Below are 17,207 nucleotides of genomic sequence, written 5' to 3' on the forward strand. Positions count from 1 at the left end.
TGTGTGTGTGTGTGTGTGTGTGTGTGTGTGTGTGTGTGTGTGTGTGTGTGTGTGTGTTTCTTTGTCATTTTTCATATAGACCTATAAACATTTTGAAGTTCTTTCTACATTAAGGTGGGATAAAAATAACTTTCAGTTCAGCAGAGATACTGAGTATATCTGTTTTGTGCCCTGTGGCACGGCCATACTGAAATGGCTAATGCTTTGAGGAAATAGATAAACAGATCATTTTAATAATGTTGAGTGTTATGCTAACGGTCTGTTGTTTAGGATGACAAGGGCATTGCGATTCACATGAGATAGATAAAGACTTAAATCTGTTGGGTAGGGAGAACCAGATTAATTTATATGTAGCATCGCTTTATAAAGGCTTGGGCATATTATAAGTTCTTGGGTCAACTAATTATGGCTTTTATTTTTATTTTAGATTTTAGATTTTCTTCCTAGATAAAGCCATACTTAAGAAATGTTAACTATGAAATAAACCGCAGCAGTTTTATGATGTACTTTGAGTTGAGTGATTCTGGAAATAATGTTTTTTTTTAAAACAAATTTATAAGTTGGTGTAATCTGGGAAGAAAGAGCTTTTAGACTTTGTTTCTGCTATCTGTTTTTCCTTAGGGGTGATACTGAAGTCTGGTTGTTTGTTCTTTTTTGTGTATAACTAAATATAAGGTCTTTATAAAAATTCTAGGTTGAAAGAAAAGGAAAATGAAATGAAGAGAATAGAAACTATACTAAAAGAGAGGGAGAGTGATCTTTCTAGCAAAACAAAGCTGTTACAGGTGAATATATTTAGTTAAAATTAATTATTGTGTGAATTACTGTCTTTGCATATTTTAAACAATTTTAACTACCACAAAAGAAAATAGGATAGAGACTCTTTCCTCCTAGCCAGATACTGGGTCTCATTCTTCAGAAAACTATCAATTATTTGTGTATCTTTTGAGGAAAGTGCCCATTCATAAAATATGTTGTGTGTATTTGTTTTAAACACACTGTATTTAACTATACACATGTTTGTATTTGCTGTTTCTCCCTCAATTATTAATGTTTTTTAGATCTTTCCACATAAGCACATTTCTGTCTTCAACTTTTAATGGCTTTGTGGTATTCTGTTGTAGCATCTACCATCATTTATATTAACCAGTCCTGGTTTATGGCTGCCTAGATTATTTAGAGTTGTGCTTCCTATTACAACAGTGAATATCCTTGTGTGTGCATTTTCAATACTTTTGCTAGTATATCTGTATTTAAAATTCCAGGAAGTGAAATTTTGGGTCAAAGCTTTATGCAGTTTCTTTTTCTTTTTGAAAAGAGGTAGTTAAAATTGAAAATCCATATCTCCTCATCTCCGTGTTGTTAATATTGAAAATACTTACAGAACATTAATTTGAAATGATAGCAAAATTTAGATAGCTGCAGTCTCCAACCACTCTTGCTCACATTTCTGGCTCCAGGTGTTAGTTCTGTTACATTCTCTTTCTCTGCCAAGTGGATTCATTTTTAATATTGTTAGATAATGTCAAATCACCCTCCAAAAGTGTTTTAACAAATTTACACCAGTAGAGGGCCATTTCCTTTTCATTCTCTCCCAACACTGACAAAGATGAAAATATTTCGTATTATGATTGAAAGATGGTTGGATTGTTTTAATTTGCATTGATTGTGAGAGAAGTTAAGTACTTCATTTGTCTATTAATTGGCCTTTAATTTTTCCCACATTTTTTTTCTGGGTTGACTTTTTCTTACCAAATTATAATTTTTTTTTTTTACATAATAAGAGAAATTAACCTTTTGTCACATAAGAAGTGACTTGTTTTCTTAAATTTTTCTTTTTATTTCATTTGTGTTTTTCCTCCCTGCTTTTGGAAGTTTGAAACTGTTATGTACTCAAATATAAGTAATTTCCTGAGAAGTCTTGGAATGAATGGTATCTCTTACTCTATGATTATAAAAATATTTTCACGTTTCGATATGTTTATAATTTGCTTTTTTGTTTGATGTCTTATTCATATGTAATTTAGTAAGTTATGAGAATAACATTTTAACCTTGGGGGGGAAAAAGGTTATCCACATTATTAAAGAATCCATTACTACTTTACTGCAGTGGTTCTGCTCTCCAGGGGACAATGTCTGGAGACATATTTGGTTGTCACAGCAGGTGGAGGCGTGCTAGTGCATATAGAGGTTGGAGGCCATCGATACTACTAAACATGCTAGAGTGTACAGGACAGTCCTGTTAACAGAGAAATATTCAGCCCAAAATGTCACTTAGAACTTGCCCTGCTGAGCTGAAACCTCACCCTATACTAAATTCTTAGAGGTATTTGGATTTGTTTCTGGATTCTGTTTTCTTCCATTGAGACATACTCCCAGATTGGTACTGAATAATTTATTCTAATTTATTTATTTATTTGTTTATATATATTTAACATATAATGTATTATTTGTTTCAGGGGTACAGGTCTGTGATTCATCAGTCTTACACAATTCACAGTGCTGACAATAGCACATACCCTCCCCAGTGTCTATCACCCAGCCACCCCATCCCTCCCACCCCCCTCCACTCCAGCAGCCCTCAGTTTGTTTCCTGAGGTTAAGAGTCTCTTATGGTTTGTCTCCCTCTCTGGTTTCATCTTGTTTGATTTTTCCCTCCCTTCCCCTATGATCCTCTGTCTTGTTTCTCAGATTCCTCATATCAGTGAGATGATATGATAATTGTCTTTCTCTGATTGACTTATTTTGCTTAGCATAATACTCTCTAGTTCTATCTACCTCTTGTTGCAAATGACAAGATTAATTTACACTGTGTTTTAATATAGGGCTTATTACTTTTAAAATGATCACTTTAAAAAAACTATTTTAGAATTTCCCTGGTTTGTATGCTATATTTCAAAATTTATATGGAAAATAATCTCTGTGCAGGTATTCATGTTTAATTTTTGTTTAAATAGGAAGTACAGGATGAAAACAAAATGTTCAAATCTGAAATCGAGCAACTTAAGCAACAGAACTACCAACAGGTAGGTACTATTAGGTAGCTTGCCTTTCATTTATGTCGTAAAAGTTATATAACCCATGACTGTCTGTAAGTATTTTAACCATTTTGCCTTTTTCTGGAGACTAAAGTATCTTGTTTTATTTATAAGTGTTTAGAAGATGTCCTTAAAAAAAAAAAAGTAATTTGCTATGCCATATCCAAGATAAAGTAATCTATAATTTATAAGGTATATGCAAATAATATTACTTTCTATATTCCAGCTCTTTTATATATCTGTGTTTTCACATCCTCCAGAATGCTTTTCTTATTAGCAAGTCAGTTAAAATCCTATAGAGGTCAATTTAAATGTAGGTGTATACCATATTTCCCACCACACCCCCGCCTCAAATTTAGTAATTGGAGAGAAACTTGGAAATGTATAAAGTTATGAATAATAGTTGACCACTATTTAAAATACTTTTTCAAGGTATAATTCTGCTTGGTAAAAATAGAATGGAAATGTATAATTTTTTTTTTAAGATGTTACCAAAATATGGTTTGATTTTTCTGAAAATATGTAAGCTAGAGAGTATTATGAGGGGCCAAAGAATGTGTTCTTCTCAACAAGAAGATTATAATATAGTAGTTCAGTTTGGGAGATTGTAGTCATTAAGGAATGTAAATACTATATGTGAAGGTCTGTGTACTTACACATATTATATAAAATTTCTGTTTACATGCAAGTTAACTTTTCTTAGTCTTTTTTCTTTTGATTTCATCTTATGGTATTTTTTTTGGCTTTTGGAAGCTTAATATAGTCAAATAAGAATTGTATAGTAGGAAGATTTAGGGCATTAACTCAGTGCTTTACACATAGTAGGAAATTGATAAAATACTTGTTTATGAAGAGTTTATGTAGTGGCAAGGAAGATTTGATTTAGTACTCAGTACATTTTATAAATTTATACATATTTTTATTAAAATTACTTGGTGACAGGCATACAGAATGTGCAGTATTTTTACCTTTGTTAATTTATATCTGAGGAAGAGCTTAATTTTTTGTAGTCTTGTAGAAATAACTTTGTTTTGAAATTACATTTAACTCTTTTAATAGGCATCATCCTTTCCCCCACATGAAGAACTATTACAAGTGTAAGTAATAATTGTGATTCACAGTTTGGAAAGTGGTAATCGTTTTTATGTGCTAAACAGTTCTCAGATAAGAATTTAACTTCTAATGGCACCTAATTTTTCTAATTCTATATTGATTTCTTGAACTAGAGGTCACTGGCATTTAGCTGTGCCCTTGGCCAAACTGCTGTACATTTTTATGGTATTTGGAGTTTGTTGAGGGAGATCTTGAGGTTTTTAGGACTTTAGAAAACATAAAGTTAAAATATATATTTAAGGCTTTACTTATTTACCTTAAATTATCTGGTATCATTGTGGAATTGAATGATGCAAATAAGTTTCTGCTTCTGCATTAAAAAACAAATCTCAATCTTTCTGGTTGCTTGCTTTTTTAAAAAATTTTATTATCTTTTTGTTTTGTTTTTAAGAGAGAGCTGAGAAACAGGATAGGGACAGAGGGAGAGGGAGCGGGAATCCCAAGCAGTCTCCATGTCCAGCCCCATGCACAGTCTCACGGCCCTGAGATCGTGACCTCAGCTGAAATCAAGAGTCAGACGCTTAACTGACTGAGCCAACCAGGCGATCCTATGGTCGCTTTCTTTTAAAGAGACTTTTTAATTTTTTGGTGCAGATTTATTTATTTTAGAGAAAGCTCGAAAAAGAGGAGGGGCATAGAAGGAGAAAAGCAGAGACTCCCTGCTGAGCAGGGAGCCTGACGTGGGTCTCGATCTCATGACCCTGAGATTATGACCAGGGCCGAAACCCAGAGTTGGATGCTTAATTGACTGAGCCACCCAGGTGCCCCTTAAGGAGACATTTTTTTTTACTGAAGCATTTTTCTTTCATTGTTGGCTTGTATTTTTCTCTAAGAGGGTATATTTAAGGTCCTTTCAGCTAAGTTGGTTATGTTTGAACATTCTAGATGTCAACCACATTAAGTGTATTAGGTGATAAAAAGTAAATATTCTAGGGGCGCCTGGGTGGCTCAGTCGGTTAAGTGTCTGCCTTCGGCTCAGGTCATGATCCCAGGATCCTGGGATCGAGCCCCGCATCGGGCTCCCTGCTCAGCAGGGAGTCTGCTTCTCCCTCTGACCCTCTTCCCTCTCGTGCTCTCTATCTCTCATTCTCTCTCTCCAAATAAATAAATAAAATCTTAAAAAAAAAAAAAAGTGTTCCTTTATCTTGACTCGTTTACAAGGTGGTTGGTTTACTAGTTTAGAATTATTTACTGGTAAATTGAGTCTGGAGTTTGTACAGAGCAAAGGTCAGCAAACTTTTTCTGTAAATGGCCTGTAGTGAATATTTTAGGTTTTGTGGGCCAGAGAGTTCTATTTTGTATCCCCCCGCTTCTTTCCTCCAGTTCTTTAAAAGCATAAAATCAACTCTTGGCTTGAGGGCCAGACCAAAAAAGACTGTGGTTTGGGCCCAGAGCGCTAATTTGCCAACCTCTTATATATAAGCCTTATTCTTAAGAGCTATTTGTAATTTAACTTTCTACCCAACCTGCTCTCAACTATAACAGAATTGAATTGTGAATCTTTGCCATTGCTTTCTGCATTTCTGGGAATTAACTAATGCATTAGAATTAGAAAAACCTGAAACCTGAGAATGTTATGAAAATGATACCTCCCTCACATTAATATTATACTTTTGTTGTGGGTTAGCCATTTAAAGGAAGTCATAACTGATTTCATTACCTTTTGGGAAAAATATTGAAGGGAATATGTCTACATCCGTTTTCACTCTTCTGAAAGTAGCTACTTCCCTGCCACAGATAAAAATAGAAACAACTATAAACTGCAGCAGTTCATATATTCATGAACTGCTTCTTAAGGGGATGATTTCTCTTGAGCACAAATATCAGCATGCCATATTGTAAAAGTCATTTTTGAAAATAAGAATGCATCACAAAATAGGTTTTCTGTGGTGACAGTTAATAGCTAAGCTTAAAAGAGTTTGCCTTTTAAGTTAATACATTTTGCAAAGCATCATCTACTTGCTGTTTTTATTTTGTAGTAATAAATACCATGTTCACTGTTTACCTAAAATGTTGCTATGTGTATTCATGTTCTGGTTTAGAATTTCAGAAAGAGAGAAAGAAATAACTGTTCTTCAGAATGAGTTAGATTCTTTGAAGGAGGCTGTTGAACACCAGAGGAAGAAAAACAATGTAAGCAAATCTTTGTCAGAATAAAGCTTTTCTTTTTATTACTTCACTGAAATGAAGTATGCTTCACCATTTTTAAAAAATTTACTTTTGTAGTTTTCTTAATATTTCTAAGAAAGTACTATTTTGTGTGTACCTTTTTTGAGAGAATTATTAGAGTAATTTTATTGGAGAACAGATATTAATGAATAAATGAAAAGACTAATTTGTATACTTCTATCATTTTAGATATTGAAACTAATTATTACAGGTTCAGATTTTTAATTTTTTTAAAATACAACTGACTTTCTGTTGAACTTTTATTTGAAAAAATTATTTTTTCATCTCAGTACTTTAAAATCAGTGGCATCTCCTTTTAATTTGACTGGGCTAGCCTTTTTGTAAATTAAAAGTAACCCACTATTGAAACCTAGTATTTTTAGTAATTAGTTTTTTCAGAGCCTTCTGGAACCTCCTCTTTTAAACTAACAGATGGTTCAAATTTTTGGTAATTTAAGCATGTTAGGGACCTCAGAACATTTATACTAGAATGGGAAGAGATAGTGCCCTAAGAAATTTAAGTCCTAATACTTTTACTGAATAGACAGATCGTGAATTTAGGTGATTTCCTCGAATTCTCTCTGACCAGAGGGTGATACCTGTAAGTAGAATCCAAACATTCTTGTTAGAGAAGGAATTTTTGCACACAAAAGTATGATTGCTAAGACTTGAGCAAGGTAAAAATGTTACTGAAATCTCTTAAGGGTATATTGGTAGGAAATTGATATGTGTTTTCTAATGAAAGTTTAATTTTTCAAAGTTTGCATTAATTTGTTAATTTAACAAGTTGACATGTACTTGCACCCCTGAGTTTGTCAAAATTAGGTATGTGAATTGCCCTTTGTATGTTTGTGTAACATTCCTAACAGCATCGCTTGGCACAAAACCTGAGGCGAACCTGCTAACATGTTCACTGTGTTTTATTACCTGGATTCTGAGATGTGGAGGCCATAGTGAAATGAGTCTAACACTGCAGCATTGCTGCAGGCACTGGAGTGTGTGAAAAGAGCCAGCCGATTGCGGCGTCAGTCCATTCTAGTTCGGCCCCTACCCTGGCTGTGTATATTTGGCCAGATTTCTTAACCTACCCCAGCTGTGGTTTCCCCATCTATAAAATGGGAGTAAACACCTCTTAGGGTTGTTGGGAAGATTAATGAGAATTTATGGGAAGCACCAAGTTCAGTGTTGGGCACATAAGTAGGCATTCAGGAAATGGTGATTATTGGCTTTTTATTTGTTTCTAATTTACTCTTTAGATTTCTAAATCTGAAGAAAGACAAATATAGCAGATTGTCCTTACTGGTATTTGCTAATGAAATGCTGTTAAAATAGATCTTTCAGTTTCCAATGACTTCTGTTTCTCTTCCAAGAGAATGTGGTTTTTAGCTTTCCAGCCTCCCTGTTTTCAGCCTCGATCAAGTAGCTCATACATTCATGTCAGGTTGCTTTATGGCATACACATTTGACCATGCCAAAAGAGATGGGCAGGCACAGGGAGTGACTCTCTTATTCCTAGGTAGACTCGAAATGCGTTAATTCCATAAAACCTATGTAGAGGAAAAAATGTGACGCTGAAGTGGAAAGTCTGAGTGATAATGGGCCTTGATTAAGAATCACATGTAAAGCTTTTTGCAGTACTTGTGTATTTGCCCTGTCCTTAATCCCCTAATATTTGGTGTACCTGAAATCATATTTTTATCTTGGTTTGTGTTTACTTTTGAATGCTTTCTTCTTTGTCACATGTGCACAGTAATTACTCTATAGCTGGCATATCTGGTGTGTATACTAAAACATGGGAAGTGGGCATCTTTATTTTCTCATTCAGACTTCTAAACATTGCTTTTTATTTTTTTGCTAATATACATATTTCCCATTGAAATAATTTTGCAGTAACCAGCATTTAAATGCAGTGCAAAATACTGATGAAGTAAAAAAGCAAAAATCTTTCAATAATGGATAAACTGAAATCATTCTTTCTAAAAATGATTAGGACCTTCGGGAGAAAAACTGGGAAGCAATGGAAGCATTGGCATCAACTGAAAAAATGCTGCAGGACAAAGTGAACAAGACTTCCAAGGTTGTAATGCTAACTCCTAGAAGCAATCCACTGAACAGAGAAAATCTGCAGCTTGTCTTAAAATCAGACTAAAGCATTTAATTTTACTGCAATTTAAATATAAAATCTCCTTATCATCCACATTTATCATCTCTGTCATCTCTGCTTTTTCATCTACTCTTTGAAGCTTTAATTTTGAACATGCAGTTTGTTATGATTACCTGATTGTTTGAGCTTTGGTGATTACTGCTTTAAGTTGAAGAATCTCAGGAGACCTATGCTACCCGTGTAAGCTCTTGTCACTGTACGCCTTGTGGGTTTGTTAAGGGCACTTTGGTAAAAACCCTGGCCCGCAAAAATCAACTGAATTAACAAATGCATTTGAATAACTAGATGTACACGAACTCCCCTAGGTTCTTTGGGGCACACCAAGATGACTCGCACAAGGTAGAAAATGATCAAAGTGTTAAGTACAGGGAAGGGAAGGGATCAATTCTGGGTGGTTCCTTAGAAGAGGTAGAGTTAAAATTAAACTTTAGGTTTTGAAGTGGCTGGACAGTAATGAGGCCTGTGTTACGTTTAGTATGGAATATTAATAGAAGGGATAATTCTCTTGACCTGAGTATTGAGTATATAAAGTACTCCTGAAACATACATATAGCTCCCTCTGTCTTCAAAACAATAGAAGATACTCTCCATGAATTCAAGTTGTTCATGGGTTAGAAGACTTAATGACTTATAATTGAGAAGAGTTGTTTTTAAAGATGGAGACAAACGAATGTGCTGGTTCAGTCAAGCATTTTGAAAATTTCTACCAAGAATAAATGTGAATGGGAGTATTGAATTTTGTAGATGGGTTAATAAAGTTAATTATGTGATTTAGTTGAGCATTCTATAAGTATTTTGTGGACGATGGTAATCTGTTGAATTTTAAATGTAGGTCTTAATGACATTTGAAGGACTTTTTTTTAAGTAGAATAGTTTCTATAAGGTTTTTTTAATCAAATAAATGATTGTCATTATTTTTCCTCTAGTGTAATAGATTTATATTTACTTCTGAACCTATTCACCTGCCTTAATTTTCACTAAAACCTAAATTTGAGACAGGTGGCAGATATTGGGACTAGAGAAATCTAGGCCAGGGAAAAGAATAAATGAGGCCAGGTAGGTAGGACATTATTGTTTTATTGTGAGTGGTTGCAGTCAGTTCCATTAGCAGGGGGGTTCTGGTGTAGTTTCTGGTTGTTTCTGTTATCTTGTTTTTCACTGTTAACACCTGCCTTTGTAGCTTTTATTTTGTTCATGAGACTGCATTAAATGTGAATCCCTTACTTAATATCATGCCATTCTGGCAAGAAATTATAGGCACCTGTTCTAGGCATTCTTGCAAATTGTTTCCAAAAGAGAACTAGAATTTATCCATGTTTCATCATATGCTTGGCGATGAGTATAAAAATTGACCCTTATTTCAAAACTCAACACCAAGTGCATGGTGGCTTCTTGCATAGCTAATGATGTACAGAGAATTTACAGTCTTTCTCTATTTTAATGGAATTTAGACTGTTTTCAGATAGGCTAGGGGTAAAGTGATGTTGATAGACTCAGAACCGTAAGTTATGCTGGAAGGAGAAAGAACTATGTAGAACTCCTTTAGTGTTTTAGATGATAGAAATAAGTAACAATAACTTTATCTAAAATGTAAGAGAGGGTGATACACTGCTTTTTCAAGATTATCTTTAAAGTAGTAAGTACTCTTGAGCTACTATAAATGATAGGTTCACATGAAAGATACTTCATAAATATTACACTTAGATAAAAATAGCAGTTTTTAATATTAGATCTTTTCCAGGTATTAAAGTGGAATGGAAAGTGCTATCCACAACCAAACTACCAAACTAGATGGAAACTTTTTAGCAAAATTAGTACAAATCAAAATTAACTTCTCATTTTTCTGCCTCTTGTTATAAATTAGACACATTTCTTTTACTTAGATTCTTTTTCCCTTGGAAAGTTTCCAAAAAACTTCGTTGCACAGTGCTCTCTTCCTGTTTTTCTTTAGTGATTGTTCTACCACTTTCTATGGTCAGATGATAAAAATGACCTCTTAATTGTGAATTAATTCTGAATTAGCAGTTAATCATTTTCCTTGAATGAATGTATCTTATGCAGTTAGGTGTATTTCTGAAAAATAGTGGACTTCATTGAATCACTGAAAATACTCCATTAAAACATCTAGTAAAATACTGCCACTAATCTTGAATAAAGTTTTTTTTGTGTGTTCAGAATGTGATTAATCTCTAGCTTTTTATTGTGTAATTTTAGATTTTCATGTTTAGATTTTCTAAATTGATGTGTATGCATCTTAAATCAGTAATGGATTTCAAAGGTCACATTTAAATGGTGCGGGAAAGATAAGGTTGAGATGTTGCTAGCTCGCTTGCCTTCTTGTCACCTGTTGAACTTCACAAGTGTTTTTTTCTTGGCTTGGTTTAGATGTGCAGTTTTTGGGTGTCATTTTTTTTTAATTTTGTAGAGGTAGTTGGACTATTAGATTTTTATTTTGCGTGTGATCAAGTCATTACCCTAATTTTGACAAACCATGATTTTGAGTTAATAATTGATATCCATTATAGTTGGTTTTAAAATCACCAAATTTAGACATGCATTTGTAATACCTTTAAATTTACAGCTGACAAGAGTCCCTATAAGTGTCAGAATTAGTCTTCTTGATGCTTGGTATTGGTGAATTAATTGCCATCAGTTTTTCCTCTTTCTTTCCTCTTTTTCTCATATGTACCACCCATCAAATTTTGATGGCCTTTTTATTTTTTTTCTTTGTAATGTCACTTGACCTTGAAGCTGGAAATGTGAAAGTTGCCATTTTAATCCCATGGTGTTACAGTCAGTCAGTGATGCATTTTTTTTTTATAGAGAGAGATTTGCCAGCCAGTAAGCTTCAGTTATGTTGCCTAGGTAGATGTTTTTTTGCATGTAGTTTAAGTTTTAGCTTAGGAAGTGTATTTTTAATTTTTTTGTTCTTGTTTGTTTTTTGCATTGTTTCTAGAAGGGCAAATCACTTGATTTCTAACAGCAAGGAAAATGTCCGTATTATCAGATACTGCCTTGGCTTAATTTCAGACATTATTTAGGATGCTTTAGAGATTTTGCAGATTTTTTCTTATGGAAGCATTTTAACATTTTCAAAATAAGAAGTGTTAGCTTTTGTCAGTATTAAGATGAATTTTTAAAATACTGTGACTTTTTCCTCCCTTAGAGCTTGAAAGACTTTTTTTTTTAATTCTATAATCTTGTAAGTTTGACTTGGTTCATCTTCTGCTTTAGGAAAGACAACAACATGTGGAAGCAATTGAATTAGAAGCTAAAGAAGTTCTCAAAAAATTATTTCCAAAGGTGTCTGTTCCTTCTAATTTGGTAAGATTAATTATTTCTCTAAACAAGTCCTCTTTACCATTACTTAAGGAAGTTGTGAATAAGCATTTACGTTCTACACTTGGTTTAGAAGTACGTCTATTCCTTAATCTTTTCTATTGTTAATATGGGGTGCTTTTGAGTAGGTAAGATAAATAACTTGGTTCAAAACTCATTTCTGTTTATTCAACTGATACTTTTGTTGTATGCTATAAATTTTACATAAATATATTTATATTTACATAACAATTTCCATAATATAAATATAAAATTATTTAGAGGATCATAAACATTTGGGAAAGGAATAGTAATGTTTAATAGACCAGTTATGTTTTTAATAGCTTTACTCAAAACAGTGTAATTTTGTTATTTTAATTTCATGTATTTATATATTTATTTTTAAGTCGGCTCCACACTGGGCATGGAGCCCAACATGGGGCTCAAACTCAACGATGGTGAGATCAAGACCTGAGCTGAGTTCAAGAGTTGGACACTTAACTGACTGAGCCACCCAGGCGCCCCAAATAAGAGCTTAATTTTTAAATGATTGCATCTAGTTTTAGGAACAGACACTTCATTTTTTAATTAAATGTGTTTAATACTTTGAACCAGGCTTCTTTCATTTTAAAGCTCAAGATTTTGGTCACCTGTTAACTTTAAGAAAAGCCTTGAAGATAATACAGAACAGCTTGCTTTACTTCAGGTTAAGTGAGAGAGAAAAGTTGCTTTGATTCAGAGAATTATTATAGTGAATATTTGAGGGCAGAGAAAGCCAGTGAGAGTACATGTAGTTTCCTAAAATGGTGTTGTAGGGTCTTTCTTTAAAATTTTATTTTAATGGTAAATTGTATAAACACTCAGAAGTAGAGAGAATAGTATAATGAGCCTGCAGTACACAGTCTTGTTTTACCACTTCCTAGATTATTTTGAAGGAAGTCAAACATCAGAGCATTTCATCTGTAATTATTTTAGTATGTATTTTAAAAGATAAGGATTCCTTTAAAAATTACATTAAAAATCCTTAATTTCATACATTTTGTCAGTGCATTTCTCCCTTTTGTTATATAAATTTTCAGTTTTAATGAAATAACAACCACTTACTGTAGTTTGTTGTAATCAGGACCTAAGTAAGGTCAGTATGTGCTTGGTTTAAGCGGTCTCTTAGATCCTTTTGATTCCATGGCTCCCTCCTGTATGTCAGCAACACCCCTCTCTCCTCCCCCCCCTTTTTTTTGGAGAGGGAGAGAATGAATTTAAACAGTCTCCATACCCAGCGCAGAGCCCAGTGTGATGCTGAATCTCGTGACCCTGAGATCATGACCTGAGTTGAAATCAAGTCAGATGCTTAACCAACAGTGCCACCCAGCCTACCCCCCCTTTTTTAAACCTAGTGGTTTCGTAAGAAATTTCCCAGTGTGGATTTAACTAACTGCATCCCTGTAGTGTCAGTGTGTTCTCTGTACCTTTTATATCCCATAAATTGGTAGTCAGTAGAGGCCTAATGAGATTCAGGTTCAGTACTTTAGAGGTAGGATGGAGTGGGGCAAGACTTCTTCGTGGCAGTGTTGTGCACTTCTATCATGAGGTCTGTAAATGTCTGCTTGTCTTTCTTTGGCCCATTGGAACTTATTTAGGCTGGCTATCAAATCCTTTTTGACACAGCACTGCTAAACTCTCCCAGCTTCTTTGCTTTGTGGTATAACAAGATGTTTTTGATTTATCATTTACATTTTCTGCTCCAAACTTGGAATCAGCTGTTTCTCCAAGGAGCTCTTGGCCGTTCTTTCTATGGGTGCTAGGTGTGGTATAAATAAACTTAATAGTCTGTTTTATGTGTAGTCTGAGTTTAGCTGTTGCTCTCAGACTGTATCTACATACAGTCTACATTTAACTTGTACAAGAAGCAACAATTCTTTTGTTTCCTTTGTAACTGTTGCGGATACATTCAGGTTTGATCGCTGTAGTAAATATCTACCTCTATGGGTTCAACTGACGAGACAACTTGTACTGGACAGACTTAAGGATACACTGTGAGGTCTAGTGCTGGTCTTACATGAAGCCTAGAAAAAGGGGTTGCTATTTATTTCATATTTTTTCTTTTGTGGCCATGACCTGTTTTTATTTCTTTATTCCTACTTTATAATTTTATTAATGGAAATAAAATTGGGGGATTTATCTATTTGGCAGTATTGAGCCGAAAGAGTTAGTGATTATAATATCTATTCTTTACAGATTGTGTAAAATCTGGGCACCTGGGTGGCTCAGTTGTTAAGCGTTTGCCTTTGGCTCAGGACCTTGGGATCGAGTCCTACATCGGGCTCCCTGCTGCCTCTCCCTCTCCCACTCCCCCTGTGTGTGTTCCCTCTCTCTCTGTGTCTCTCTCTAATAAATAAAATCTTTAAATAAAAAAAATTGTGTAAAATCACCAGCACGAAAAATTCTTCTTAATGTAACAGACTCATTCTTAATGGCAATATTACCCTCAACAGTCATATAGTTTTTGGCACTATAAATATTTATAGTCACCATAAGACTTGGATGATGATATTTGGCTTTTTTTCATCCACTTGTTAAAAGTTGAATATTTCAAAAAAAATTGAATATTTCTGCAGGTAGTCTGTTATTTGAGAAGTTTACTAACTCTACTAAAATGTAGCAATTTTAGATTTTTGAAAATGTGAAGGATAGGATAATCCATTTAATTTACAATAATAAAACAATGTTTGTTTTTAAGTTAATATAGTCAGTAGATATAAAAGGAATTTTATACATGAAGTAAAATCTTTTTACTGTTTTCTTTTGCTTTTCTGCTAAGCAAATCAGTATAGGAGAGATCTAAACTATATGACCCAGAGGAATGTTTCCAAAATTTAAGCAACTAAATCATCTTTTCAGCTGACTTTTAACTTTTATTGAATTCCGGTATTTGAAGCTAAGTAGGATTTTAATAGTATACGTTTAGTCTTGGATCAAATTTATAATGTGAGAATGTAATTTTTTGGGGTGCCTGGGTGGGGCAGTCATTAGGTATCTGACTCTTGGTTTGGGCTCAGGTCGGGATCTCAGGGACGTGAGAACAAGCGCTGCATTGGGCTCTGCACTGAGGGTGGAGTCTGCTTAAGACTCTCTCCCTCTGCTCTCCACACCCCACATGCTTGCTCGCTCACTGGCTCTCTCACTCTCTCAAAAATTAATTAATTAAAAAAAAATGGGCTTTTTTGACCAATTGGTAGTATGGGGTATTATACTATGGGGTGATCTCAGCATCCAGCTGTATTTTTTATTCTTACTTGATGGAGTATAGAGAATCCTGATTCAGCCATATACTTAAAGCTTAAAGTTTGAGCAGTTAATAGAAATTTCATGTGTTCTTTTTTCTTGGAGTAAACTAAACCAAAGAGTTTAAATCAAATTTCCTCTTATTCTCTTTTAAGTATCTAACAAATACTCTATCAGAGTTTAAAATTTGGACAAGGAGCATCAAAAATGTAGCATAATTTATTCTAAAATCTAGAATGACTAAAACAAAAATATATATATGTATGCCTTGTGTTTGCATCAGCTAACCTGTCAGCACAAACAGTTTTTGTTGGTTTTATTTATTTATTATTTTTTTAAGATTTTATTTATTTGAGAGAGATAGCAAGAGAGAGCACGAGCAGGGGTAGGGGTGAGGAGAGGGAGAAGCAGACTCCCTGCCGAGCAGAGAGCCTGACGTGGGGCTCAATCTCAGGACCCCAGGATCATGACCTGAGCCAAAGACAGATGCTTAACTGACTGAGCCACCCAGGTGCCCCTTTGTTGGTTTTAAATAAGTAAATGTTTATATATTCTTACCACTTCTCATTATGATTTTAAAAACACTTCATTATATGTATTTCAAATTATTTTCAGAATCCCTGGAACACCTTTATAGTGTTCGAAATTCTCTGAATAAAGTATTTTCATTTGAACTTTTTAGTTTATGAACTCAGAATACTTAGTTTTTGAGAAATGGTTTACCTGAGAAAAGTTTTGAAATGAATTTATTTTCAGTTTTCTCTGTTTTAAAGATTAAATGTACTCGTTCTGGCACTAGTAAGTGGTAGAGGCTGGAATTAAGTGAGCCCAGATCTCTGTGTATAAGTCCAGAGTTCAATTGCAGATATCCTTGGTCAAGGTAAATAAGATGTGATTTTGGTGGTAATACAGAGGTGTATTTTCAGTGTATATTTTCAAGGCTGAGGTAGGTACAATATATGCAGCAGTTACGTTCTTTGAAATTTCCAGAGAGGTGATGTTTGTCTGTAGACTTTTTTCATAGTCATCTAATTTGGTTGTTTCAAATGCTTTACCTATTTCATTTAGATATTTTTGGAAATTGGTTATTTTGACTTTTCTTTTTTACAGAGTTATAGTGAATGGTTGCGTGGATTTGAAAAGAAGGCAAAAGAATGTGTGGCTGAAACTTCAGGTTCAGAGGAGGTTAAGGTCAGTTCAAGCCAGACATGGAAGAAAGAAGTAAATCAGAATTGTCTTTAAGAGCTTGGAAAGATAAAGTACATATTATGAGTAGAATAATAATGACCTTTTGAGAAAGTGTAAGAAGTTGATTTCATTTTGCATAAGTTTTGATAGAAATGTTACAAGTCTTCATTTCATTTGATAAGCATACAAAGCTAATGTTTGCTGTTTCTTTAACTCTGTATTGTAATCATTTCTAAAACTGTATATTTAACTATCTCTTACTCTCTTTTTAGCCTGGGTTTAAAAGGTAAAGATCAGTTGAGGTAGGTAGGTAGAAACTGACTGGTTTGCTAAAGTATCCCCAGATACCTCATTAAGAGTGTTCAGAATCTAGATGTGTTTTTATCTTTGCTGAAATTTGGAAGCTTTTTTTGTATCTCAAGTGGCATGAATAAAATCCTCTTTTCCATGTGTGTGTAGCATAGGTGTTGTGACTTGACTTCACATGTGGTTCTGCTTTGATTTTACCATCCTGCTAAAGAGTAGTAAGCCTATTTATTATAAATTGTGTAATATATTTTGTAGTAATCAGACTCAAGGAAGTTTTATTAGTAAAGACCAAAAGACCAAAAAGGTCATTGAACTTGATTGCTGCTTAAGAAGGTTGAAATGTAGTGTCTCACTATAAAACAGAAACCATTTGTCATAATTTGGCATTAAATATTGCAACAAATTTGAAGCACAGAAAACTGGTAAAACTAGAGAATTTTTCTTTATTTCATTCTTCGTAGGTTCTAGAGCACAAGTTGAAAGAAGCTGATGAAATGCACACATTGTTACAGCTCGAGTGTGAAAAATATAAATCCGTCCTAGCAGAAACAGTAGGAAATGATTTTTAATCTACATTTTTTTTACATAGTTTAATCTACATAAACTATCTTAAATAGTTTATCTTG

General features: G+C 34.0%; 1 protein-coding gene across 9 annotated transcripts in view; it reads left to right on the plus strand.

Annotated features, from left to right (window-relative positions):
* KTN1 (kinectin 1) overlaps positions 1 to 17,207 on the plus strand; it is a 117,384-nt gene that overhangs the window by 85,939 nt on the left and 14,238 nt on the right. For 5 of the 9 annotated variants that reach the window (XM_025869979.2, XM_025869977.2, XM_025869978.2 and 2 more), the window contains 8 exons: positions 695 to 785; positions 2,958 to 3,026; positions 4,098 to 4,135; positions 6,194 to 6,284; positions 8,311 to 8,397; positions 11,719 to 11,808; positions 16,195 to 16,275; positions 17,043 to 17,132. In XM_025869979.2, coding sequence (XP_025725764.1) covers positions 695 to 785; positions 2,958 to 3,026; positions 4,098 to 4,135; positions 6,194 to 6,284; positions 8,311 to 8,397; positions 11,719 to 11,808; positions 16,195 to 16,275; positions 17,043 to 17,132 — 637 coding nt within the window. The remainder of the gene's footprint in view (positions 1 to 694; positions 786 to 2,957; positions 3,027 to 4,097; positions 4,136 to 6,193; positions 6,285 to 8,310; positions 8,398 to 11,718; positions 11,809 to 16,194; positions 16,276 to 17,042; positions 17,133 to 17,207) is intronic. The other 4 variants (XM_025869981.2, XM_025869984.2, XM_073895248.1 and 1 more) reach the window with 1 other exon arrangement.

Source organism: Callorhinus ursinus, unplaced genomic scaffold (assembly GCF_003265705.2).
Source record: "Callorhinus ursinus isolate GAN/ISIS: 27379988/994484 unplaced genomic scaffold, GSC_fseal_2.0 scaffold8, whole genome shotgun sequence".
Taxonomy (NCBI): Eukaryota; Metazoa; Chordata; class Mammalia; order Carnivora; family Otariidae; genus Callorhinus; species Callorhinus ursinus.